The sequence below is a fragment of the Enoplosus armatus genome, chromosome 23, assembly GCF_043641665.1.
Source record: "Enoplosus armatus isolate fEnoArm2 chromosome 23, fEnoArm2.hap1, whole genome shotgun sequence".
In the NCBI taxonomy this organism is placed as follows: domain Eukaryota; kingdom Metazoa; phylum Chordata; class Actinopteri; order Centrarchiformes; family Enoplosidae; genus Enoplosus; species Enoplosus armatus.
In genome coordinates, this window is record NC_092202.1 from 7742125 (window position 1) to 7769783 (window position 27659).

Consider the following 27659-nt stretch of genomic DNA (forward strand, 5'->3'; position numbering starts at 1 on the left):
CAGCGTTATTAAAAGCCAATGTATCATTTATAGTGTATGGTGGGGAAGAGGGATCCCTGCAGTAAAATAATGATTATGGGTGCTTTGGGATGATTATGTAATGAAAGATACACATTAAGAGCAGGGGGATTTGTAAAATGCCTAGTTTGAATCAAAGTACAGCATTACAGTAACATGCTCTACCTGTGCTGCTCCTGTGAGAGAGCATGCTCAGTCGTTTCTCCAGCTCCTGGGCCTCGTGGTTCAACCTCTCCTCCGAATTCGTCTGGCTGGCACTGGGGTCTGTTAAACAGAGCATCCGAAGCATGATTTCACCCACTAAGGTTCAATTTATAAATATACATATATAAAACTTACATTGTAGTCATTAAACTAACTAGTGATGACAAGGTATGTTTAGTGGATCTTGCTACTGTCACTGAGACGTGGGATCAAATGTGACACAGCTGAGCATTTTGTACTGCAGTGACACAGGCACAGCTGTGAAAACACATCCAGCTACTCCAGAGAAACAAGAAGGGACACTTCAAACCACAAGGGTCTCACTCGCGTCTCTGTGGCATCATGAAAATAAAATGTCAGCCACAAGATGTTAGCGAAAAGAATAACTGACAAACACTTTGGCAGGAGTGTTGTCTGCTATTATTTGGTCTGAGAGTGTACAAGGCACAAAAAAGGGTCACACATGGGAACACCTTGCAGTATTTGTGCACTACATGCTTTATTAATAGCGCTGCCACGTGGCTCTGTTGGTACGCGCTCTGCTGTTCAAGGATCTAGTGTACCTTGGACCACCAAGGTCAACTGTAACACTGGATCGATTTTGTTTTATCTATCCAAGCCTGCAACAGTAATGTGGTAAATGTACCAGAACTCTGCAAATGGTTCAGATCACACACTACATGTGGAGTATCGACTTACAGTGTCCTCTAATAAAAACATAACAGACTGAGACAAACGATTAGATGACTTCAGTGAGTCGTGTCCCTTGCCTCATATAGCTGAAAAATCTGTCCTTTCCTTCCTTGAATCCTGTCTCTGGAAGACAAAAAGCTGTATGTCCTGCTGGTATTTACCGAGATGCACATCATAAAAACTTTAAGGGGCAAAATTGGTTATGCAACAATATATACTGAGAATCCAAATAGATTAACTTTTTAAGAAATGTATTTGTGCCCCTACTGCAGTGTAGTGTAGACAAAGTAAAATTATATTCAGATTTTTTAGGTTTTAAAAAAGGTCCAAACTGACAGATTTAGAGCTAAGATTTCAAATGTCTGATTAAATGTAAAAGTTAAATGTTAGTCAGACAGTAATATGTTGATGATGAATTTCTTCTTCTTCTTCCTTTTGAACTTCTATCTTGAGCTAGAAGACTAAACCTTTGTCCCACTGTTGTGTACCAAGAAACACATCATACAAACATCAGGAGGCACAGATTCCCTGCTGAAAAACAGATGTGCAACAATGCATCTCAAGAATCCAAAAAGATGCAACTTCACATTTTCAGGAAATGTATTTGACCTAAGTAAACCTTCCAACTGCCATCCAGTTTAGAGGTCACTCACCATCAGAATTGGTAAGATTCAAACCAAGACTGATGATGAAAACATACTTAATAAAAGTTCTGCACTGCTATAGTGTCTTGGCGGTTTCAAGAATCGAACGCTCTGTGAGGCACACCAGCAGCATCGTAAACGATACAAACATATTACACATGGCTGCATCCAAGCATATAAAAAGGTATTGTAGTGCGTCTGCCAACACTTAAAAGCTGTGAAAAATGAAATTAAAGTTTACCACAGCATCTCCACAACCTGCTGCTGTTTGATTATTAGCTGAGACAGATTCAACACCACACCTGCTGCCTGCTCACCATTTAAGCAGGTTTCCTTGCCATTGTTGCTATGTAACCAGCAGCACGCCAACACAACCAAATGGAGCGCAGCCAAAGACATCAAAAAGGAGTGTGTCTTGGGTAATATCTGCTTGACTAACAGGTGTCGCAGCCTATCACATGATGTATTTTCACAGTTTGCTCATCCCAGCTAAGCTCCACTGATGCTTCCTCCCCTTTGACCAAATTAGGATTTTCTGGCTACTGTAACTGGCAAAGATGGCAGTGAGCTAAACAGCCTTTAAAATATGTCCTCACGTCTATGGTTATGAGATAAGGAACCGCAACTAAATAAACCGACTAACAGCACTTACTGCACTCCAACAAACTTTCTTTGGAAATTTGCTGTACTCAATTAGAGGAAAAGATTGCCATAGCCCATCATAAAATCTTACGTTATAACTATTTTTAACAGTTGACATTTTGGAAAATAATATTGATCTGCACACTAAAGATGAACATACATCCAGCAGCAGGTTAGCTTAGCATAAAAATTGGAAACGGGGGAAACAGGTAGCCTCTGCCCAAAGGTAACAAAACCTGCCTAATAACACCTCTAAAGCTTGCTAATGAACATGTTAAATCTTGTTTGGTTAATCCGTACAAAAACCGAAGAATAAAAACGACAATATTTACCGTACAGACATGAGTGGTGCAAATCTCGGCAATAAAGGGAGTAAACGTATTTCCCAAAATGTCTATAAAAACTATTCCTTTAATGTTGACCGTATGAATTGTAACTGATGTAGGCAAAGCTAGGTAAGTCTAGCTAGCTGGTCAGATAAATTTTCTACTAGCAGCCATAGTAACCTTCATTCCCTTTATTGTCATCAACTAGGCTCCTTAATTACTAGTTGTTATGTTTCTAGATGAACGGTCTACTAATGCAAGTTTAAAATGCCCCAACTGGGAATAAAGTTTGTATCCCGGAGACTAAACAGAGAGCAGGAGAGTGAAAGGCAGAGAGAGGTGGAAACAGTACGTTACACAAGGGTGACAGACAAGTAAGTGAGCCTGGGAACATAACAGCAATTAATCAAAAACAGAGGCACAGATTTAGTCAATACAGAGACACAGACAAGGACTGAGAGGTGAACCACAAGTGACACAATTACGGGCTGCAGAGGTAATAGATAGAGTATAACATGAAGGGGAGAGTTGAGCGGTGGGTGACCGAGTATGAAATGAAGGGGGGAGGCAGCAGTGGAATCCCGTGGATGAGGTTACATACATGCCCGGAGTGATTAGGAGGCTTTGGCTGCTCTACTTGTGTGAACTGTGACTTTGACCCCTTGCTCTCCCTCCGACATCCTCCCTGCTATTTATTCTACTACGCACAACAATAATAGGAGTATGAGCTCAACCTGTGATTGGGCGGCAAGATGTGTGAGAACCAGAATATCCACAAGCCCCCACAGCTGCCGGGTCCACATTTCCTGTTAGGTTGCACGCTGGGTGACAAAACTTTTTAAAAGTGCTAGTGTGGAAAATCGTAGGTGTTAAAATGGACAGCAGGAGAGCAGATAATGTTTAACAGCTTTAGTAATATTAAATATAGCATCCAAATGCGTTATTAAAATCTAGTTGCTTATCATTAATCAAAAGCGCATTCATTTTCTTTTAATCCACTTGAAACTAAATAAACAATACTGATGTTATAGAAAAAACAATTTAGCCACTGGAAAAAAACGTTTTTAGCAAAGAAACAAAGCAGACACTGTCGAGTTTTCACAATTGGTGGCAGAAGAACAGGAGAGCAGAGGAGCTAATTGTCGGCAAGCTAGAGCTCAGTGATCATTATACAGACAAACCTCACTGTTACAGAGCAAGTACTGCAGTATTCCACTTATTATACTTCAGTTTTCAAATATTCACTAATGGAGATCACACATTAGGTCTATCCCAGTGTGCTTGGCATCTTTGACCAATTGAAACCTTGCCAGAGAACCCTGCTTTAATAATAGTAAAAAAGCTATTTGGAACTCGGCCCGTCCTCCAGCTCGCCCACCAGTAGCAGAACACCCTCAACTATACATAGACTACAATTGAATTTGCTGCCATAATCACAGTTAGTACAGTAGTTCTAACTCTTACTGGTGTTTAATGTGACCCTAAGCTTTATGTTCACCACAGTACACTTAAGTCAGAAGGGGTTAGGGCGTTTGATTAAAATTATAAATTGCTTCAGAGGATTACCCAATTACATTTAAAAAAAACAGCTGTCAGTCATAATTTAGTCACATCAAAGCACATCCATCCGCAGAGGAATCCTCTGACTCATTCTGCCAAAAAGGGTCGGATTCCAGGAAGGCAGCACACCTAACAGCTTTGATGAATCCCTGGAGGCACAGGAGGGGAGCCATGCTACAATTTAAATGGCAAGTGTTGACTTAAGTGTTTGCTCACACTCCTTGGCAACAAGCGCGGCTATTAATTATCCAAATAAGCACCACATAGAGATCCATCTCTTTCCTTTAAACAATAGTCCTGACAACTAAACTTTCCCTTTCTGTGTGGATCTCTTTACGCACAGTTGGTTTTCCAGTCCTTTCCAGCTGAGCAGCTCTGGTACTGACCTGGCAAAACTGGCCGGAGTCCAAAAGGGCCTCTGGTGGGAGAGATGCCTCTGACGATGCAGTCGAACAGAAAGCTGATCTGCTCGCTCTCAGCAGATGAGAGCAAAAAGACACCGGCCCCTGTAGAAAGCAGATTTTATTAGTGTCACGTTATTTTTTGTAGCACTGAAATATCCAGGCCAAGGCCAAATATACTACAATTAGTACAGTACAGGTATTAATGATCGGATGGCTATCATTTGAAATTCTTCAATATGTTTGCCAATATGATTGATACCTGGTAGGGCCGCAACTAACAATTTCTGTCATTATCAATTTATCAATTATTAATTTGGTCAATAAATGTCTGGACCAAAGAGGTGGACTGACATCATGCGGCTAGCAACAACTTCGACTAGGGTAAATAATAATAATAATAATAATAAAAATAATAATAATAATAATAATATTAAAACAAGCAAAACTATGATTTAAAACAAGAATTATACTATAATTTTCGGTTCTTGATCTGTGTCCTTGTCATGGCAGCTGTTACACATCTCAAGAAGAAAAAAAGCCAATCTTATATCCTCTTTATTGCTCCCAGTTCATCTTTCACATCAATTTAAAATGTCATCAAAGGTGATATAATAATGCAAAAGGTTAAAGGTCTTGTTCCAAAGAGGTCTCTTGACCTCCCTCTGACAATACAAACGGCTGTCCATAACAAGGTGTCACCAATAAAGGGTCGTTGTGTCGCCCTGTCCCTGAGACCACCCATGTCAAGGCAGGCCTCAATAACATTCCCAACACACTCCTGGCTGTGAGCAGGGTCAAAGGTCAGCAGCAAAATCTGCTCAAATGTCTGCACCAGTGGAAATTGAAGATATATTGCCTGCTTAGTGCTGTCATGATATGGATCTGATTAAGATGTATTTCATCTTGTACTCCCCTCTGGCACAGAAACCACTTACATTAGATTAGACACTCACAGTTCTTGTCTTTTTTGAGGACAACACATGTACTCATGTCATGCTTTTGATAGCAGGTGACTGAACATCAGGTGCGCTGCCAAAAGCTACAAAAAAAAAAAAAAAACCCAGAGCAAAACAAAGAACAGGTGGCAGGGCTTGTTTAGTTTACAACCCGATAAAGATTCTGTGTTGGAACAAAAACAGCTCAAGTGGGCCCTTCTGGTCTCTCCTCTAAAAACTGATAAAACACAGCATCCAGACAAAGTAACAGTACTTATTAAACCGCACTCAGTTCGTGGGAAGTGTAAATTAGCTCATATCTTCACTGAGAGCCAAGGCTGGCCTTTATATTCTTAGAGCAGCAGTCATCCAAGCAGGCTTACATTAAAGGGATAGTTTGTTTTTGGGCAAACTGTAGTATTCTCCATCTACTATCTACTCACAAGTGAGATAAACTCATAGATGTCTACGGAACCAGTGCCAGCCTCCCTCAGAGGTACTGATATACACATGAATTTCTTCCTCAATAGTGAAACTAGTAACTTTGTAAATACACATTTTAATTTTGTCTAGTTTAGTTCCTCCAAAATAAAAAACTATCCCCTACGCAATACTAAAAGAGGCCTAAGTGTTGTTAATTTATTGTGACTGTCTTAAAAGAAGCACAACAAGCTAGAACCACAACACTAACATTACCACTTTAAAACATGTTAGAAAACAGTAGCCTTTTTCACACATAGAGCGACATTAGCATTCATTTGGAGTTGTGTGTGTCTAATATCTACTCTCCTCCTAGCTCTGTAGTTGGTCTCCACCAACTCCAGAGGGAAATAACTGACTCTTTAGCTGCTAAATGCTACACTATGTTAACCAGCTAATCGCTAAATTTGTCTTGTCTGCCGTTTGGTGCTGTGAAGGTAGTATACACAGGGTTTTTAGAGCTTTTTCACTGAAAACAGCTTCCTGCTGCATCTGGATAAGGCTGATGAGATCAGTGAGAGTGAACCTAAACAGTGAAGTTGTGTGCCTCAAAACCAAAACAATAAGTTGAAATGAACTGCAGAGTTAGGTGGAAATTCTCTAGGTTTGTCATCACAAAAAGCCCCTTCACATTACACACAGTCATTTGATCCATTATTAATACAAAAACATTGATTAGTGCAGCTTTAAAATCTTCTTTATGTGCTGATCATTCAAGAAATCATATTATATATTTTTACATATATAGAAATATTTTTTCAATTAATAACTTGATAATTTAGTCTATAAAATGTCACAAAGTAGTGAAGAATTGTGATTTATTTTCCTAATTTCCTAGAGCCCAATGTAATGTCTTCAAATTGCTTGTTTTGTCTAACTGACAGCCCAAAACCAAAAGATATTCCATTTTTTAACTCCAGAAAAAGTATTTAGATTTTTTTAATGTTTTTATTATTATGTTTTCTTGTCTACCTCTTTGAGTGCCTTTTTGTTGTTTGTTTAATTTGTGATTCATGTGTGACTTGACTGTGTAACGTACTAAAGTATCAATCCAATTGATTTTCCAACTTGTTGATTAATTTTCCATCTATCATTGTCCATCTGACTAATCATTTCAGCACTTAAGTGTTTTATATATACAGTACATACAGTTAACTAAACACGTCTCCTCTCCATCACACTTTTATCACAATAGCAGGCAGCTATTTGGCTCACATTTCCTACTAAAAAACTTGAAACCTCGAGGATAAACTATCGAGCAGGATACGGACAAGAGGTCGGACAAAAGCAGCTCACAGTTCTACAGCTGCTTCAACCAGACGTGAGAGGCCCGACACCGTTACACCACTTCACCCTGTGCTGTGGATAAACTGTGCTGAGAGATTACATGTCATAGGAATGCACACCCTTCAACACACAAACGTTTACACGCACCCTCATGTTCACACACGTTTCTCTTTCTTTTTCTCTGTTTTTGTAAATGAAAGTTTAAGTGACGTCTGACCATCTTCATATTATGTGAGATCCACCGCTGAAGATTTAGAGCTAAATAAATCACACATCACATTCTCAAGTGTCATGTTTCCAGCAGGGTCATCGTGTGTCTGCAACACTCTGAAGTCTGGCGTTCCCCTCGTGTCTGTCTCTGTCCCCTCCAGGTGTTGACATACACTCCTCTCTTTAATGGTTTCATGTCTATTCCAAGATGTAAACCATGGTTTACCTTATCACAGGGACGCACGCGGCTGGGACTGTTATAACCGAGCTTAGGGATAACTCAAAAACAACTCCTCTGGAGTGACGCATGATGCTGAATTTTAGGCACAGCAGGGGTGATCCTGAATAATTTTCCTCCAGCTGCTTTCTTGTTATGAAGCAGCTGTTTTTCTGACGCCCATTCCACCAAGTCAGCGCAAAACACCATAAACAAATGAGAGCAAGTAAAAAATAGTTTACTGCCATTTACATCATATGCTTGCTATTACTCAGTATGTGTATGTGGACATGCAAACACATTACACATGAACATTACACCCATATGTGATTGTTAAACATCTTCTAACACCAGGGGCATCAATCTATGGCAATAAGGCTAGGCTTGGTTGGTGTTTCAATTTACTGCAAAAGCTGTTGGATGGGGTTGATGTGGCTTTGTGCACGGGGGTATTGTCTGGTTGATAGATGAAATTGCCGTCCCCAAAACTGTTGCCACAAAGTTGGAAGCACTCTATTGTCTAAAACACCTACACCCGGGGGTACACCTGCAGTTACCAGGGGCTGTCTGGAAAGACTGTAGAGCAGCTCAGCTAATTTGAAAACACAAAAGTAGGATTACAAATCTTAAGTATATTTATTGCCACAATAACCAACAAACTACCAGCTGTGATAGGCCAACTGCACAGGACCCGCTTCAGTTTCCCAATGGCCTGAGTAAGGTGTAACACCTTAACACCATGTGCTGGGATTAAGAGTGCATGAAAACTAGTTAGCAAGCAAGCAGGGCAGTCAAAATAGATCGCTTTAAGTAATGGATAGATGGTTGAAACGCCCAGCTTCTGTCACTCCAAATGATAGTAGTATGAATGCCAACTTGACCGTATTGATTGAAATGAAGAGACCAAGCTTAAACATCAACAATTCCAGGATCACTGCATCTTGTTGGGTTCCCATGTGCAGCCACAGATCCACCAGGGGTACATGAAGCCATCTCATTAGGCTGTGGGGGTGAATACGTTTGGGAAACACTAGTCTGAAACATAACTGTAGACTGTAGCATTAAGATTTCCCTTAATTTGAACTAAGTGAAACCATGAAATGCATGTCTTCAATTCTGTTTCTGTTTTAAGTCATTGAACTGGGAAGGAGTCTCTCTGTCACAGACACTGTTTAATGAAAGCTACAAATGAATCATCTTGAATCACAGCCGGTGATTATTTGGTCTGTTTGAGAAAGACGTAAGCAAAACACAGTTCAGATAGCGATTTAATGAGCTATTAGATTCTAATGATGCACAAAATTTTACTCAAGAGACATTATTGTCGTGGGATGATGAAGATAGTGCTTAATGTGGTTGCACTGAGAGTCTTTTTTCAAAACCAAATTTTATTTGTTTCTTATGATTTTTTTTCTCTCTCATTTTGTTACTTCAATCTTTCTTTCATTTATTTTCCTGTCTCCATTTTGCTGTTGATGTTCTGTTTCCTAATCTTCCCATTTAGTCAATCACTCACTGTTATTTGTGGTATTGAATTATTTAACAAAATTGACTTAATGTCTAATGCTTATTAATCTTAGAACTGTTTTATAGTTCCTTCAGTTCTCCCCATGAATCCCAAACACAAGTGTGCTGTTTCAGCCTAATAACCAATTATCTTGATGCCTTGAAGAACCATCTGCCAAACGCAAACATCAGTTTATAGAGCCACATATAAGCTAAATGGCCAATTAACCTGAACTAAAAACATCCAAATGCAGCGTAAAAAAACAATATTAAGAGCAATAAACTTACAGAAACCACATCTTGTTCCTCCCTCGAACACAAATCCATTGGGTACAGGCCCATATCTGCGCAGGTCTGGAAGGTTCCAGTGGCCAATAATAACAGGAGGGACGTCCCGTGCGAGAGCCAGCAAGTTGTTGCACAAATGAAGAGTTGCAGGTCCACTCTCCAACTTGGTCCCTGGTAAGACTCCAACATTGAATCTGTGAACTAAGCAAACAGAGAAACTAGTACAACAATGAAGAAAGGCCAACGACAAACTTAAAACTTCAAGCATAATCCAACAATTCTCAATTAAATTTCAAACGTAGAGGGACTTGCATCTCTCTCCTATACTGCCCTACTGGACCAGTAAAGTCTGCCCCAGAAGGACCCAAAACATGTATTGACATTCACTGTAGTAAGTTGAGAAAAATACAGCAAAAGCAAAAGCAATGGTCAATGTAGCATCAAAACTGTTCAAGAAATGAGTAAAAAGATGATTTTTGTTTAGAAGATTTGTCATCACAGTCTGCACATGAACATGTTTCACATATAAAACATACAGTCACATACAAACTCATGGACACATATGAATATATGAATATCCATGCATAACCATACACACCATATGATCAATATGTACTAACATACAAATACCTACATGCATACAGATAAATAGATTCATACATACATCTCATTTACATGAGAAGATCAACACCACTCTCATGTCTGTACAGTACTAGCGCAAGCAACCGGTTAGCTTGACTTAGCATAAAGCATAAAGAAAAAGGGGAAAAAAGCTAGCCTGGCTCTGTACAAAAGGTTGCCTGGCAACCTCAAAGTTATGACAAGACATCAGGAGGTCACTGTGCCCAGACAAAAAATAGTCCTACACATAAACCACATTAATGTCTTACTTACCCTTAGTTTTTTGTACAGATTAAACAAACATCATTGGGGTGAGCGTCATTATGTTGACAAAGACATGTTTTATGAGTTTCAGGGTTCACTGTAGGACTGCACTGTACTGTACTGAAGAGCTGCATCCATTGGCATGAAGGGGAACAGAGTCCAGATAGAACATAGCTGCAGTCAGGTTTTACAGAGGACAGAAAACACAGTGTCCTTACATAATGATTACTTCAGCACGGATTTGATTTCAATCACCAATAAAAGGAGAAACAGCTGCACACAGAGAATTAAATCAGTAGGATGAGCTCTGAACACAACAGGCTCAGATCTAAAGCCCAATGCAATCAATCAAAGCCTGTCATAAACATCTGTGTAATTGAGTCTGTGTGCAAATAATAAGAAATCAAAGAGGAAAACTAGATGCATGAGCACTAAATGTGTGTTTCTGCGAGTTTGCGGAACTTCGTCCAACACATGTGTGGAGTTCCCCAGCAGCACTCAGCCAAAGACTGTTACCACGCTGAACAAACTTCGCCAGGTGAGATTGATGGAGGCGTAGATGAGGAAATGCCAGCCAGCTGCATCACGTCATCACTCACGTTAACAGAGATTCATACGGTGTCACATACAACAACAAAAGCTCTGCGCATGGTGGCCCTCGGCCCACAGCCTGGCAGGTGACATTTCTGCTGGCTTCGACACACTCCACTCCGTGGCATTCGGCCACACACACACACTTTTCTAGCTCTCTCATAACACACATGCAAGCCTACACAGACACAGGTGCATCCATACAAGCAAGCACACGCGTATATTCTCACATGCACACACACGAGACTGGAAGGAACGACTGCGATGCAATTTGTCTTTAGCACCATGTCCTCTTCCACAAAAGCAGGTCCCATAACACTGTCGTTTGTGACTGCTTTAAACTTCAGCTGCACTCCAGCCCAGTCCTATACTATTAATAGTTCCTTTTTGTTTATCACCTATACAACTTATGACAGATCCACACAGTAGACTGTATGCATGGCTATAAATTAACATTTAATAGATCTTTACCATTACCACTCATGATGCAAACTGGTTTGTTTTAAATAGTGAAGATGAAGCAGAAGGTCTGTGACCTTTTATGTCGAATGCATCAGCAGACTAAATTTTGGTTGATCACACAACAAATCAAATAGAAGTAGAAAGTTGGTAAAAACACCAGTTCCTTGCCTTAAAACCCCTGTAGGCCGATCGATGTACTATGTCCACTCTGCATCTTCATTAAAACTGTTTTTATCACTTACAATATAGCTTCTGGTATGCGTTTTTATAATTATACTTTTATCAGAGAAGCCTAAAAGGCCAACAGTATTTTAGAAAATCATTCATAACCTCAATAAAAATATCCCAACTACATCAGCAACCTTTGACCAGTACATGAATCCTTAACAATTTGTACAATTTCCCCCCCAGGGATCAATAAAGTATTTCTGATTCTGATTCTGATTCAACATATCAAGTTGTTGTGTTGTTCTTGTTTTTCCAACCTTGAAATATTTCTATATTGTGCTCTCGTCTACATCACCTTGATTTAGAGGTAATTATTCATGCCTTTGTTTCATCCTGGCTGGACTTGTGTGCCGTGTGTAAATAAATCATCGGCCTAGAAAACGCAGCTTTTCCAAAATGCTGCCACAGGACTCTTTTAATGTGTCCAGCCTTCATTTCACAGGCTACAGGTGAAACACAGGAGTGAATTCAAGATTCTGCTGATCACCTGTATGGCTATCGTAAACCAGGCATTCACGAACTGCTGACCCTTTTCTCCTCAGGCAGGACTCTAAGGTCACCTGACCAGGGCTTACCTTACTTAAAATTCAAACCACAGGGTAGTTGGTAGTTTTGCTGTTGTGGCCCACAGGTAGTAGAATATTCTTCCTATCAGCAACATGGATCGTAAAACCTTGTTATACAGGGAATACCACTGCTGTCGAGGGCAGTTTATTTGTTCGTCTTGCTTTTGTTGACATGTGAACGTTATTTGGCAAATTGCAGGGTACTTTTCTTTGACTGCAGTGAATTTTAAACACTGAAACCTGCCAGCATGATGGATGAACTAATCTGGTTGTAGAGAGTTGGCTTTCACTACAGTATAGTGAGGTCAAAATTTAGAGTAATTCACGTTTCTCGAAACGTTTTGAGCAGTAGTGAAACACCAGGAGAGCAACACATCGATCCCAAAGCACAGGCGGGTCTCCTCACCTTCTCCGAGGCTGTATCGCAGGCGGACGTCCCACGCCTGCAGGGCCTCTTTGCTGTCGAAGCCCAGTAGAGTGGCCTGGTTCAGGCACAGGATGGCCAGAGTAAAAGCCACGCCTTCATACCACTGTCCCACTTCCAGACCACAGATCTCCTCCAAGGTGACACTGGCCCTCTCCTTGTTGCCCTGCACTTTGTCGGACTTGTCTTTAAAAACCAGAAGCACCACGCAGTCTGGAGGAATCAAAGAGTTGGTATGAGACACAATTTCTGAGAGAAAGAGTCTCTAACTAAACTGCAGTTAACATTACAGTTTTGTATTATTTTAAACGTAACACTTCCTTGAAAATAACTGGAAACTCCATAATTAATTACACTGTCAAACAAGATGTATTCTGACACGCAGAAGCTGTTGTCGTGTCTTCTAGTCTTTTGGCACCTTGAAACAATCAGTGTCAACTGACAAAACAACAGACTGTGTGTGTGTCTCCCTCCTTCACACACACAGCCTAACTGAGGCATGAGCGCAGACAGCTGTGATAACACGGACATCAAAGATCTAAAGAGGAGCAGCACCCAACCTCAGTCTAACCTGTGGAGCATGTTAAGCTCTCCAGCACCAGATATCCAAAGAAACTGTTCTGCGTAATGCAATAAAGCTCCGTCCTCACTTTGAATAATGTGACTGAATAACAAGTCCAAATTCACTAAGAGCACATTCAAGATTCATCTAAAAATACAGCAGGGCTCAGACTATCAGTCTTAAGCACATTCACTTTGTGGATGGGGTCAAATATGGTCAATAAGATTTTTGAAATCATGTTCAGAAATATTTACAAAGCTTGAGGTTGTATATCTTGTATATTTGTAAACCTGAGGAGAAAAACTCAAATTCAAGCTAGAGAATGTGTAGAAAGTAAAAAACGTTGAGGAATTAATGAATTAAAATAAAATGTGTGCTTAAATGATCAACTGTGAGGTTGCACAGAAATACTGAACATCTGAATACAAAGTCAAAGCAGAAAACCAAAGCAGATTACATTACAAGTTGCTTTGCACTTTAAATGTACTTTTTTAAAAATGTACTAGTACTTTCTGATTTTAATCTGTACTCGGATCTTCACAAAAGCAGTTCTTCTTCTCTCAGAGACTTTGTGTAACTTTGTGTAAGACATTCACAAACGACTTGAATTTCGCATGTAAAGTTTTGTCACAGCTCTAGAAAGGGTGAAACACAGCCCCAGGTTTTGAAACTCTTTCTGAACTTCATGTCACAAGCTTTAAATCTTTTTAACAAGGCCCAACTGCTGAACATACAACACAAACCAGCCAGCCCCTGGAGGCAGGCAGGAGGGTCCGTGCAACATGCAGGACAGCACCTGATATCTTCAGCCTACTAGCTTCCTCCACTGTGGCGCAGCTAGCATGCGCGTTCATTTGTTTACTCCAAAGCTCCGCACATGAAGTTAGTCGTAGTAAGACACAAACGTGAAATGTGTATAACTGACCGGTAAAAGTCGGAGGTTTTTACCTGCTACAGGCGACGGCTTGCGAAGAACGAGCCACCTAGTTTTCCACTGTGGAGGAAAACAAAAGTAGACACAAACTTTTTTTTAAGCACAGATGAAAGTGAGCTGAGGTACTTCTTCCATATCCGTCAGCAAATTTAGTCGAGCTACACACCTTTTTTCCATCTCTGAGTCTGGCATATCCCTCCACGACAACAGAATCCGTCATCTTCAGTCATGGTTCCTGACAGCTGCAGAGTCGCTGCCTGAATGAGGGGTCACTTTCAAAATAGCTGCTCCCTCTCTGCTCGTGGGGCGCAAACTCGCCCCCCAGCAAGACACATGGAAAATGGCATGACCGGTGTCTGTCTGTCTGTCTGTCTGTCTGTGCACCAGCCAACCGACCATGCTGCTACCACCTGGGCTGGTTTTACTTGTACAGCACCTGCTGAAAACTACTGGAAGACACAATCACATGACACATTTCATATATGTTGTTCTGAAAACTGGTTTAAGAAATACACAAAAAAGATAATGAAAGTAGTGGAAGTGACCCATCAAATGTGTAATGGTATATGAAGGAAATAGTGTACTTTTTACTGCACTACATTTATTAGATACATTTAGTTACTAGATACTTTATAGATTCAGATTATTAATACAAAATATTATCAACAAATAAAATAGGACATATTATCATACCTTAAGCTACCAGGCAGTGTATAAAGTAATTAAAAATAGCCCCACCTGTACCAGCTGCAACATTAAAGTGATACATTAATCAGTGATTATTATCCAATAATATCATTATTCTGAAACGGGCCATTCTGCATAATGAGTACTTTTATTTTTGGTATTTTGTTGCTAATACTTTTATACTTTTACTAAAGTAAAATTTTAAATGCAGAACTTTTACTTGTATCGGAGTATTTCTACACTGTGGTATTGCTACTTTTACTTTTAAATTATCTGAGTACTTCTTCCATCACTGTGTATCTGTGTATTTGATTTGAAATTGTTGAAATGATGATAATTGAAATAACGAATATGATAACGATAATGAAATGTGAATGAAATGCTGAAAGACGTTGAAGTCTCAGTTAAAGTATAAGAACTGAATGAGGTTGTGTCAGTATATATATATATATATATGCTGTATATTAAGAATAATCATTAGTCTCAAAGACATTAAAGCGTTATCAAGTCAGTAAAGGTTTATTCAGTCACAAAATGTTTCACAGTTAAAAAATAAAACCTATAAACTTCAACAAGCATTACAAATAAAAACAATTAGAATACAATATAGTACACAATCTCATATATAAAAGCTACTGTCCAGGTAATGTTCCATCATGAAGCCTTGGGTTTGCGTCTGATCACTGAATTGATCCAGTCGACATAGTTCACCACTCTAGTGTAAACACCAGGTTTTCCAGTGCGGCCACAGCCCTCTCCCCAGCTGATGATCCCATACAGGAAGCTGACATCATTCCTCCCACAAGCCAGAGGGCCCCCAGAGTCGCCCTGGGGAAACATAAGTAGATACAGTCCACACACGTAAACATACATGCACAGCTCAAAGCGGAAGCACACAAACAGCTGAATCACACACTTTAAACTTAATATATTACTTACAAATGGCACTCTACACATGAGGTTTAATAAATAACTGTGACATTTAATTTAAGTGGAAGTAGCTTAAATATTTTACATGGCAGGTTGAGTGGGTAGTCTGGCACTGCAGTTTTCAGACCCTCGCTAACTTCCCCCAGCACTTCACTCAGGGGAATCCCTGCTGCCATCTTAAGTGCTGTTCCATTACTCTGATACCTCGAGTCAACTTTCTGATATCGATCTTTCCAGAGCCGAGGCAGGAGGGCAACAACTATGTAGGCTCCGGGAGTCTATTTTGCCCAGAACACTTCATGATCAGTCATAACTTCCAATACTCCAAAGCAATAAGACATAAAATAAATAGGAGCCAGCTGTACCAGCTCTTCAAACTCAAACTAAGCGTATTTTATAGTAAGAGGTCACTAAGTGGAGATTTATGCATCACTAAATTAAAACAAACTAATTCTTACACAGAGACCATTTTTACTACATATTTACACCTTTTAACTGCCAAGTGTAACTGTTGTGTTGCTTACGGAACCAACTGGCAAAGCTAACGTTAGCTTGCTAACATATAACACCTTTGAAAGGTAAAAGAGGTAATGGGTTAATGTGTTCATTAAGATACATTAATAATATGACGATGGAGAATAGATATAGAGTTTGTATCACAATCTCAAATCTACAGTCAATATCAAATTATAAAGATGCTTTTATTTACTATTTCTAATAGGACATAACCATCCACTCTGCAGCATTGGATTTGATAATCACTCGAAATGCTTTCCTACCTGGCAGGCATCAGCACAGCTGTTGAGCCCCGCGCAAAACATGTCAGCAGTGACATGGTTGCCATAAATGTCTGGCTTCCTGCAAGTGTCCTGAGGAATCAGTCTCAATCCAGCCTCCTGCAGACTAGAGTAACTCTTTGCCTCTGTCGAATAAAGCACAAATAACTCATTACATTAAGAGAAAGTGGAACCTTGTTAACCGTAACTTTTGATTGGACACCATTACAGATGTTTTCTAGCAACCGATTTACACATTACTAAAGTCTTTACTGGCTTTTAGAGGTTTAGTTTTAGTGGTACAACCCAATTTACTAAATCCATAGTTTGAAACAAGTTAGTAGTTTCTAAGAACCTGGGAAAAACTTTACACACAAAACTTAGCGATGGATTTGCAAGCATTAAGTTTCTAACACTTATGTACATTGACAATGAAGAACTTTGGTCAAAGTGAAGCTAAAGTGCAAACAAACACTGTCTATGCTGAGTTTAATATATAAAAAAGTAAGTAATTTATTGGCATTGAACTACCCATCCCAAATAAGCAGTCTGTGATCTATGTTTGACTGTAGTTAGCTGTTATCGTGATGAAACTGAAATGACACAGCACTGCCATGACTTCCTCCTCACTCACTCTCATGCATGTGTCCCCAGCCGCTAATCGTACAGCAGAAGCCATCAGGAAACGTCATGCTTGTATCTGGAAGACAGATGGGTCTGATGAACTGGGTTCTCCTCACACACCGCCCGTCCTGCTTCTTCAGTTTGATCAGAACTGGAAAACAGAAGTGCAATGTTATGAAACGGGCAAAGAGACAACAAAAAGTGTGGCTTGAATGATGGTAGACTTGGAGACTCCGCTGGCCATTGAAACTGCCATACCCAACAGTCAGTGTGTGTGTGTGTGTGTGTGTGTGTGTATATATGAGAATGTGTGTGAGTGTGTATGTGTGTGCGTGTGTGTGTTCATGCGGGGGAGCACTGGCACACAGCTGTTCAGTGACGCACAGCTGTGCACGCAGACTGGGGTCTGAAATGAGTTTGTGTGTTTCGGGGACAGAAGGCCTTCTAGTTTATATGAGTCACATGTGTGTGCGTGTGTGTGTGTGTGTGTGTGTGTGTGTGCATTTAATTATTACCAATGTCATGTAGTGTTGGATTAAACACTGAGAACTGTTTTGGAAAGATGTATTTCTCCACATCAAATGTCCTGGTGTTCGGACCGGTGACGTTGAAACCATGCTGGCCGAGCACCACGCGAAGCTGAGACTTCAGGGGGCTGAGGGAAGACACACTCTTATCAGTCAATGGTACTGCAAAGTATGCACTCACAAATACTCGTAATACTGTCTGTCCAACATTTTAGTCCAGGCTGAATTTCCTTAAAATTTGCTGTGGATACTCTCAAGCGGGCGAACCCCGGGACGCCACAACCTTTCTTTTAGCCCCACCTTTAGTCTAAAATGTCCATGTTTGCACAGGAAATATTAAACATCTAACAGGCAGATTTCCATGGAATTTGTCTAGTACATGTATGCTCTCCAGAGGATGAACCCTTTCCATTTTACACCTGATTTAATGATGTCTTGGAATTTAGCCCCACTGCTGCTGAGACTAATAATAGCTGAATCTCCAGCATGTTGTTCATTATGTTCAACACTTTTGTGCCGTGGGGTGTGATGAACTCTTGTTCTGCTTTAATTAGTTTGATAAAATCCCATCTTATACTAAAAACAGCTTAGCAGTTACAGCATGTTTAAAAGAAAGCCTTGCAGATATTATTTACTTTATTGTTTTCAAATAGCCATTTCCTGAAGATTAAAACTGTTAAACTACCGGGCACGTCCGTCCAATTTAATGATGCAATGCTTTAGCTAAAGATCTTTGAACTTGAACAATGACAACAGATACCTGTTTGTTGACATCAAAAGGGAAATGTATGCATTTGCATGTAAACACCATCTGTGCGTGAGATGTTTTTAGGTTTTCCTCGAACTGGAAGCTTGTCTAAATATAGCGTGTTCATAACGCTGTGATGCTGAGGGGTCACAGTCTTTAAATCACATGCCTTTTGAGCTGTGACCTCTTGTTCAGCTACAACGGTCAGAAAACAGTTTAAAGAAAATAATGCTCCCCTCTGAACTATGAATGTTTTCTTAAGGACCTTGAGCGCTTTCAGCCTTCACAGACAGGCTGAAAAGGGACACAAAATGTCTTTTTACACCCACGGTTTCAGAGGCAGAGTGGTGAAAGTTTGACATTTTTTCCACATTTTGTTAAACATTATGTACAATATATTGACTCAAAACCTTTGCCTTTTCTGCAGTGACATAAATTCAAAAATCAACATCCACTGCAGCTGAAGTGCATCCACGACATACTTGCGGAAGAAGCAGTGAGCCGCAGAGACGACCCAACAAGATGAGATCAGGCTGCCGGCGCAGAAGTCTGACTGCCCGATGTAAATGGCTGCCATCCAGGGGTGAGTACCTGGCAGAGCTGAGGTGCCACCCAGTATCCGCGGCATGGCTATGGATAGCCTCTTCTTGTGCTTTTTCCCACACACAGGCTTTTTGGCTGGCTTGGAGGGGTTTGGTTTTTTAATGTCGGGTAGGCCATTAAATGGAATAATCCTCCGAGAAGAAGCTGCACGAGAAAAACATGTGAAAGTACATGATTATTTCAAACTTTGTGGCATACTTGCGACTATAGGCTATAATTTTGTAACAAGAACTCCAAACTAAACCACTACAAACCGGTCTAACATCTACAATATTTTGCTAATACACTTCCTAAATACCTCTTCTGAATATTTTGGATTTTGCCGCTGGCTGATTCTCCCCTGCAAGAAGCAAGAAAGCTGTTCTATAGGGTGATAACGTTAGGGTAACAGAGCAACCTCATGCTAGAAAACATATGTTGAGGAGGGCACAGCAGATGGGAAAAGCTTGTGGATTCTGTGCATACCCCTGGCATTATGACAGACGGCCCACTGTGCCAAATCCCACTCACCACATAAACATTTGGCTCCACCTGACGTGACATGTTGATTCAGGATGAGTCATACCTTATTTCCCCTTATCTAATCAAGCCGACGTTTTAAAAAAAAAAAAAGCTCTGCCACTGAACTTGGCTGAATTCAACTTTTCAGAGCAGCGTGACCCAGCAGAGATGAGCTGTAGTCTCTTTCTGTGTTTATCACAAATACAAGATTTCTAATTAAAAGTGGAGGCATTCGATGGGCTGTTTTGAATGTGTCGCTGACTGTGTCATTAAGTCAAGGCTGAGTGAATGAAGGTATTGAATGGTGTGGCGAGTGGCCTTGGTAAATTGTCTTTTCATTTGTTATAATGATGAAATCAATGTTTAATCAGGGGGTCTGCATTAAGGGCAGATAAATGAATATGCCATCCTTGATAAGGTTCATAAGAAAAAACGAGGTTAAGCTTTTTTTGGCTTCAATTTACCTAAACAATAAGGCCAACAACGAATAGAAAGAGCAGAGTTAATAATGCTGGGGCGGCAAGAATTTATAAACAGTAGAAGCAAATGATGAAAACAAAATCAACCTCGAAAGGCCAAGCTAACTAGATATATTACGCCTCAACCACATGACAGAGCATATATATATACATATATATATATATATATACACACCCGTTCATGATGAAGCCAGCTACATTAAAAATGAATAACAGGTGCAATTAGGATCTTTAACACCCGATACTTTCTAATCCAGTCTGACAAAATGTTTCAACCTACGTTCACTGTCCCACCGACAACAAAGAAAAAAGACTACAAGACTCCTTTCCTGTGCAACGTTTACTCACACACAGGCATCACACAGGAGGGGACGTCACAGTACTCCCAGGAGATGGCGCTGTCATTTAGTGTGTAGCACCACGGCATCTTGTCCCCGTCTGGGTTTCTGCACACACAGCAACACAGCGGACAGAGTGTGTGCAGGTGTGGCACTGCACATTACTCAGGACAACACAGTAGCTAAATGGCTGGCAGGGGCTGCATCGCTTTCGTATGTGGAGGTTGAAAAGTATTTCAATTTTCACTTTCACATACATATTAGATAATAATTGGGAATCATGTTTCATTGATGTTGACGCTGCAATATGCAACTTTTCCGGCAATAAACTGACACAAGGCAGCGGATCCATCTGAGTCTGAGCCTTTCAGACAATCTGAGCTTGTGTGTTTGTGCCTGAATCCCAATGTTTGCTTGAAATTCTTTGATGTCTAGGACATTTTGCAGCACACATCGTTTGCTGTGGGCATGCCATATATGCTAGGTAGTCACAGCAACAACAACAACAACAGCAACGACTGAGGAAAGCAGTTAGAAATGGAAGAAGAGCGAATGTGGAGGAGATAAGACCTGTTTTTTATCATACACAGGCTGGATTCACCATGTGCTTCTTTAAAGCTTGCGGTGGTTTTATGGTTGCTGGTTGTTGCTGGCTTGTCTGAGGGCTCATCCACATGAGTGACAAGTGTTGGCACAATAACTTGACAGATAAGGGGTAGGACTAGCAGACAGCTTTGGAAACAGTTGGATATTGCAGCTCTAAAGTAGAATTTATGGTATTGGGAATATAAGTGTAAGTATAAGGAAATCTGGCCTTGCTGATAAGCCAGTTGCTCCTGTAGCAACCACAATATTAACACAAAATCTACCACACATCTACAGTGGAAGCTAATTAGCAGGATATCTCAACACACACACACACACACACCTGCAGAAGGCATGTTCCCCAAGGCCCCTGAGGGGCGAGGCGACCACCGTGCCCACATGGAGCTCGTCATACAGCAGGTCTGAGTTCCATGGCAGACACCTGGCGCCGGACACCGTGGTGCCCACCACCCCTCGGTAACCTCTGCCCCTGCCGTTATAGCACTCTGTCTCCGGCTCTGCACACACGCATGCATACACACAAACCACAGGCAGAAACACACACTGATTATAATAGTGTTTCGATTCCACACTACAACACAGGTATGTAAACAATATAAATGCAATCAAACTATTTCCGGATGCAGATGAGAATCTGTGTGATGACAGATCTCTTTCCTTCACGATGGAATCTGTCAGAACAAGTCTTAAACAAGCTTTCTGTATGCATTAACCACAACACTTACAACAACTGAGTACATGCTTAGCAGCTTGCTCATGTCTTCACCTGCCACTATTAATCAAACCATTATCTCACACAGGCATGCACTGAATGAACATGCATGCATGACAAATGCACAGAAGGGCGCACATAAAGAATACCTGTCACTACAGTCCTGCTTTCACTCACCAAAGCTGCAGTACGGGCCGCTGAATGCACGTCTGCAGCTACACACTTCCTTGCCGGTGGCTATGATGAGTCGACACGCTGCGTCATTCTGACAAGGGTTTGAACGGCACGCTGGACACATAAGGGTAAATAAGGTCACATCTTAACACCATACATTCTGTATATTTCCACTATGACCAGTATGTTCACTATGCTAACTGTGTCTGTCTGCAGTTTGATGCTGATCATGTAGCGCGCAGTTGGAGCTTTTTCTCCGAAAACAGCTGTTTTGGTTTCACGGCCCGCAACTTAACTATTTTGGTTCACTCTCACTGCTCTCACCAGCATTGTTTCCACTTCCAACAGCAAAAAAAGCTCTGATAAACCAACTATAAGCTACCTGCCCAGCACTAAACAGCAGACAGACAATTTAGTAGCTAAAGAGCCAGATATTTTTCTCAGGAGTTGGTCTGCTGGTTGTGTAGATAAGCATCTGTTCGCCAACTTTATAAGGTGATAATACCGTGTGTCAATGTTATATCTTCAACATGTTGTGCTGCCCACAAGTGGCAAGAAAATCAATGAATGAAGGTCAAACAAAACAAATCTCACCATTAAAATGCACCTTTTAATGTCTTCACCAATTGCATAAAAAGCAGAGTGCAAACTGGTCCTGTGCTCCAATGTGGATCTGACCCTGAGTATTACCTTAAGATCTATTGCAACATCAGTGAAATATGCCAGAGAATAGTGACACCACATCTGCATTGGGGTTATCCTAAGAAGATTTTAGTTTGAATAAGCCAAAAGATAAAATTGCAAAATGAAAATACAGTGCAGTGGTTTAGTGCAATTTTTCAGTCATTTAAAAGCCAAATCAAAGGACATTCAGGTGAAAGGAAGAATTTTTTTTCCATGACCACTGTAAGATAAGCCCCCATCATGACAAAAAACAGTTTCGGCCCAGGGAGCATGAAACCACCTCACAGCCTCTCTCTCCTTTATGCCAGGGAATCAGTTAAATGCCCATGAACATCCTCCCATTGAGATGAAAGCACCTTATGGACCCATGGGGTGTGTCCTAAAACACCATTCCTGAGTCACAGTGAGTCATATAATCTGCCTTTTCTTCCATGGCAAGGTTACTCTTGTAACTATGGAGCTGTGATCAAAGAATATAAGCACTGCTTCAGGCTGGGAGGAGACCTGATACTTGTATTTTCTTTGGTTTGATAAGTAAGAAAACATTTGTGAAATCAAAAGACCTGAAGGAGTCTTTCCTTAGAGAGCACTATTCTCCATGTTCAGTCAGCATATCAGGTGCATGTGACGTAAAGTATTCAAAAAATTTAAACAAACAGTTCAACAGTTTGTGGAAGTGCATAGTGTTTAAGTGTTTATTGTAGGTACTTCCCCTTATTGGGTTTCTCTCTCATCATCCCAACAAAAGCAGCAAAAACAAGACACAGTTGAAGAAGAAGAATAGCAGCTGAAAGCACGTCTTACTTGTGTAGCGGACTCTTTCACACTTGATTTCCCCTGCCACACATGTGCACTGTTCCACATTGCGGAGGTGAATTCGTCCCCAAGACTCTCCGGTGTCATAATAGCGCAGGTGTGCGGTTTCATAGCACTTTTCTGAAAAAGCCAACACAACACATAAAAGGCAATAGGTTGAAACATGAGAGGAGATTGAGAAGATTGAGGAGCTCAATGGAGCGTGCAGAGCAGAGTTTGATGGCTGAGCTGTGCGGGATGCATCCAAAGAAGATACATTTTTGTGTATGTCTTTTTGTTGTGTTTATGTTTGATTGTTATGGAAGTGAGCTATCTAAATGACTTTGAATGTAATGTGAAACCTATTTGCAAATGACTCATAACACATTTTTTTCCATTACCTGATTTCTGTGAAACTAAAAGGCGAAACGTCTTTAAAGGAGGTAAGAAAGGGAGGAAGTAGAGAGTGGACTTTCATTCTTGATCTTGGAAATAGAAGTTTGGCAAAAAGGATTTTAAATGAAAAGATATTACTCATGTGCACTTCATTATTTAGTAAAACATGTCACATGAAATACATTTTAAGAATAACATATATAGGCATTTTTCATAATTTTTGGACATAATAATCTCACTCAAGGTCTACTTATCACCCTTTTCCCAAGCTTTCAAACACATCTCACTGTCTTCATCAGCAAATGGGGTTGGTTCAGTTGGCCTAAGTACAATATGGAACTTGGGACACGTGATATCAGGGTCATATATTGTGTTTTTCTGATATTCATTCAAAGGAATTCAACCACCCGAACTCCATTTGCTGATGAAGACCATGAAATGTGGTTGAAAGCCCTGTAATTAGACTTTGTGTTAGATTGCCTAATATATGTGATGATTCACTCCTTGTTTTAACAATGTACAAAGATGGAAAGGAGGATACACATAAAAAACAGTGGTATTATACTTGTCATTCATAAAATAATAATAGAAGTAAGTCTACCTACTCTGCTCACAGAGTCTCCCAGAGAAGCTCTCAGGACACGAGCACTCGAACGAGCGTCTGTGTGGGATCAGCGAACAGACGCCTCCATTCTGACACGGATTCACCCGACACGGATCTGTGATTCTGCGTGACGTGTGGACAAAAACTGAAACACATCAACAAGGAAAAACAACGTTAGAGGATAAAAAAAGTAAAACACAGTATATCTCATTATGAATGCACTTGTGTGTTTAGTGAACTAACCATCTGGCTGAGTTTTCTCTGGTGCACAGAAGCCAAACTTCCGGTCCCGATCAAAGTTATATGTGAGGGAGCACCTACAACAGGAGAGAGAATCATAATACAGTCACCAGCCAGTCACCTGGATTACAAATTAGGATTAGGCAATATGACAATATTTACCGTGGGACTATATCAATTTCTACTCATTTATACTGTGAGATCTCTCTGTTTCACATATCTGGATGTATAAGGCCATTGTGGGGAAAGTTGCAAATCAATGAGTAGGACTGCTTTATGGTAATACTGGATTATTAGCCAAGCTAGCAACATGGCTTTATAGATGGCAATGTTGATGATTGAATGTTATACAGACATGCATGTCCCCCTCAGGATGAACTGCAATCACTTTGGTGACCCCAGACTTTGCCTTTAGCGCCATCATCAGGTCAAAATTAACTTTGATTTATGATAAAATAACTACTGACATTCCCATCAGCCCCAACTGTACTTTGGGGTTTAGTGCGAATTAGCAAATGTTAGCATGCTAATGAACTAAACTACGATAGTTTGCAAACATCACCTGTTACATCAGCATATCAACATTGTCATTATGAGCATGTTAGCATGCTGATATTAGCATTAAGCTCCAGTACAGTCTCACAGAGCTGTTAGCATAGCTGTAGACTTTTAGTTAGTCTTGTTTCATGATTTTTGCAGTTTCTCAATTGACTTTTCTGAAAATGTACTATACTGATATTGTGACATCAAATTACTTATGATAGAAGATTTGATCCACCCCTAAATTAAATCTTTCAAACCTGCAAGTACTAACAAGCTGCTCTAACAATCTCTCTGTGATGTAAATGCTGCTACTTTTTGAGGCCAGTTTGAATCTGAAAAACTGGTAAATCTCTCTAAACCATAATCAAACCACACTCAGTCACTATATCTGTCAATCATCCACTAACTTAATCAAAGCAACATCAGCATACTTCTGCGTCACTCGCTGAATCTGCAGTACATAATGGCAAACCTATCTTGACGCTGAGCTCATGAGCACATCACAGAAATATGCAGGGTTACATTGCACTTTATGTGTAGGTGGACCAGAGATGTTGGGCCATATATAATTTGCCTTCATGTTGCTCCAACTTGCTGGCACCCACCCTTTTTGCCTCAATTCCAAGGAATGATGACTGGAAAGCCCTTTAGCTAGTCTGCTGTTGTTGTTTTTTCAAAATAAAAATGTAATAAAAAGAAGATTTTGTTGCTGTGTCACAATCTGAAGCAATAAAAAATGCACCATGATGGTTTAACTGTGACAGCTGTTTATTCACCCTTAGGATGGTTATAATAACACCATATCATGATATTCTAGTTGAGGAACACAAATCATTTTAAGTCCCACCAATGAGTCAGCGAGGAGCAATTTATCAAAGCCAATTAGTTCATTACCTCATTGAAAATTTCATTTGGGTTAGGGTTGCATAAATCCCTCATTAATGCAAGCTGCAATTATATGTGACTACACAACCCAGTTACACACTGCACCAGTGTCCCTTCGGCAAATCACTGCCATCACTGCAACATATGATGAAAAATACCAGCTTTTTGTTCATTTTGAGGTCATGCCTAACTTGAGGACAAGCCATACAAACACCTGTGACGTAACACCTGTGGTCTGTGTGAGGGTGACGTAGAGAGGACGTGTGGTTTGTGAGTCAGTCTGAACAAATCAAAATATGACGACACAGCACTTTGGGACACACTACCTGTCAAGTGTTGAGTTGTCTCTTTGTCTAAAGCAAGTGTGTGGTTACCTTGTGTGATCACACGCACATTAGTGATTGTTTGTGTAACCAAAACAGTAGATCCAGACTGGGCGGGCAAATAAGGACTCACCACGGTCTTGAGGATAGGATGGTGATGCAGTGATGATGAATCCTTCCACCCAGACGAAATGGGAATTTACATTCTTTGCCTGTCGTAGTAAGAACTGACAACAGAGCAAAACACAGTTTGTTAGTGACTTTGGCTGAACACAGCAAAACACACCAAAGGAGAGATCAGAAACTGTCTCAAAAACTACCTTCCAGTTCCCCCTGTACCTCACACACAAAGACTCCTTTGGCTCTGATCTGAGGACAGTAAATCCATGATCCTCTCCTCAGACAGCTAAATCATGCTGTTATATAGCAGGTTACAGACCTATACAAGCACTAGCTCCCACATGCTTCAGATTTATGTTGCACCAACAACTTTCTCAGCTACTACAGCTGAAAATAAATCAAATTCACCGCCAGTTCAATGTGCATCCCCCTCCCTCCCTCTCTCTGTTTCCTCTAAATTTAACACAGGACTGAGGTAAAACCTACCTTTCCGGCTCTCCCTGTCTGGCTCTTTGGAGATGACTGTTTCATACCCAGGGACTAACATGCGCTGAAATCGAGAAAGAGAAGTTATTCAACTTTTTCTTGTTTTTTTTTGACGCACACAAAATGGATGAAAATACGCATAGAGGTGAGTAGGGTGGTTATAACTTACCGACCGTGCACTGAGAAGAAGAAGAAAAAGTAATATAATGTATGTCATCATGAAAGTTTGCTGGTCCCTGGTGTCCGGAGAAGCTTATCTCCAGAACTCGGAAGAGGGGTCTGTGTGCCTGTCACGTTATATCTGTCAGTTTCCGAGTCCTCAGTCTGCTTTTGGTCATAGGAAACCCTGCAAGTATTATCCTGTCCCTCACAATTTCAAGCTGTATTGAGTAAACCCGTTGCGTCATTAGGCTTGTCTATCTCTGAGGCATCCTATGTCCCGGCTGGTGTTCCCTCAACACCGTCTCTGCAGACGCCCACGGCTTATCATTGCAAGTCATCTACGGAGCAGGACAGTCCAAAACTTTCCAGAGGCTCAGGCAGAGGCGGGGGGCCGCCGGGCCGGGAGACGGTGCTGCAAAGTCCCTCCTTTCCAGCCTCGGGTTACTCCTGTGTCACGTCACTCTGCTGGGTCGCATAATATCAAATTGTATATCTGTTTAAGCTGTGATGTCTGGTCGTTGTATGCTGTTTTTTTTAACAAAGAGATGTGAATAAACAATATCTACTTTTGACAGGTCTTGAGGGTTAAGTAAGTAGTAAAGTAGTAAATTGCAGGGTGGCTAAATTCAGTTAGCTAACGGGGCTAACTC

General features: G+C 40.6%; 2 protein-coding genes across 2 annotated transcripts in view; both read right to left on the reverse strand.

The window, feature by feature from the left end:
* LOC139306279 (protein Dok-7-like) overlaps positions 1–14286 on the reverse strand; it is a 30664-nt gene extending 16378 nt beyond the window's left edge. The window contains exons 1-6 of the mRNA XM_070930224.1: positions 14233–14286; positions 14081–14126; positions 12553–12783; positions 9415–9615; positions 4474–4593; positions 184–282 (exon numbers count right to left, since the gene is read on the reverse strand). Coding sequence (XP_070786325.1) covers positions 184–282; positions 4474–4593; positions 9415–9615; positions 12553–12783; positions 14081–14126; positions 14233–14286 — 751 coding nt within the window. The remainder of the gene's footprint in view (positions 1–183; positions 283–4473; positions 4594–9414; positions 9616–12552; positions 12784–14080; positions 14127–14232) is intronic.
* Positions 14287–15281: 995 nt separating this feature from the next.
* On the reverse strand, positions 15282–27067 carry LOC139306085 (hepatocyte growth factor activator). The gene is made up of 15 exons (XM_070930045.1): positions 27017–27067; positions 26848–26911; positions 26375–26468; positions 24494–24567; positions 24252–24395; positions 23260–23391; positions 21775–21885; positions 21208–21382; positions 20290–20387; positions 19260–19301; positions 18841–19105; positions 17599–17738; positions 17094–17234; positions 16463–16605; positions 15282–15581 (listed from the first exon to the last, which is right to left on the reverse strand). The coding sequence occupies exons 1-15, from the start codon at positions 27065–27067 to the stop codon at positions 15408–15410; spliced, it is 1848 nt and encodes a 615-aa protein (XP_070786146.1). The 3' UTR covers positions 15282–15407.
* Positions 27068–27659: the final 592 nt, after the last annotated feature.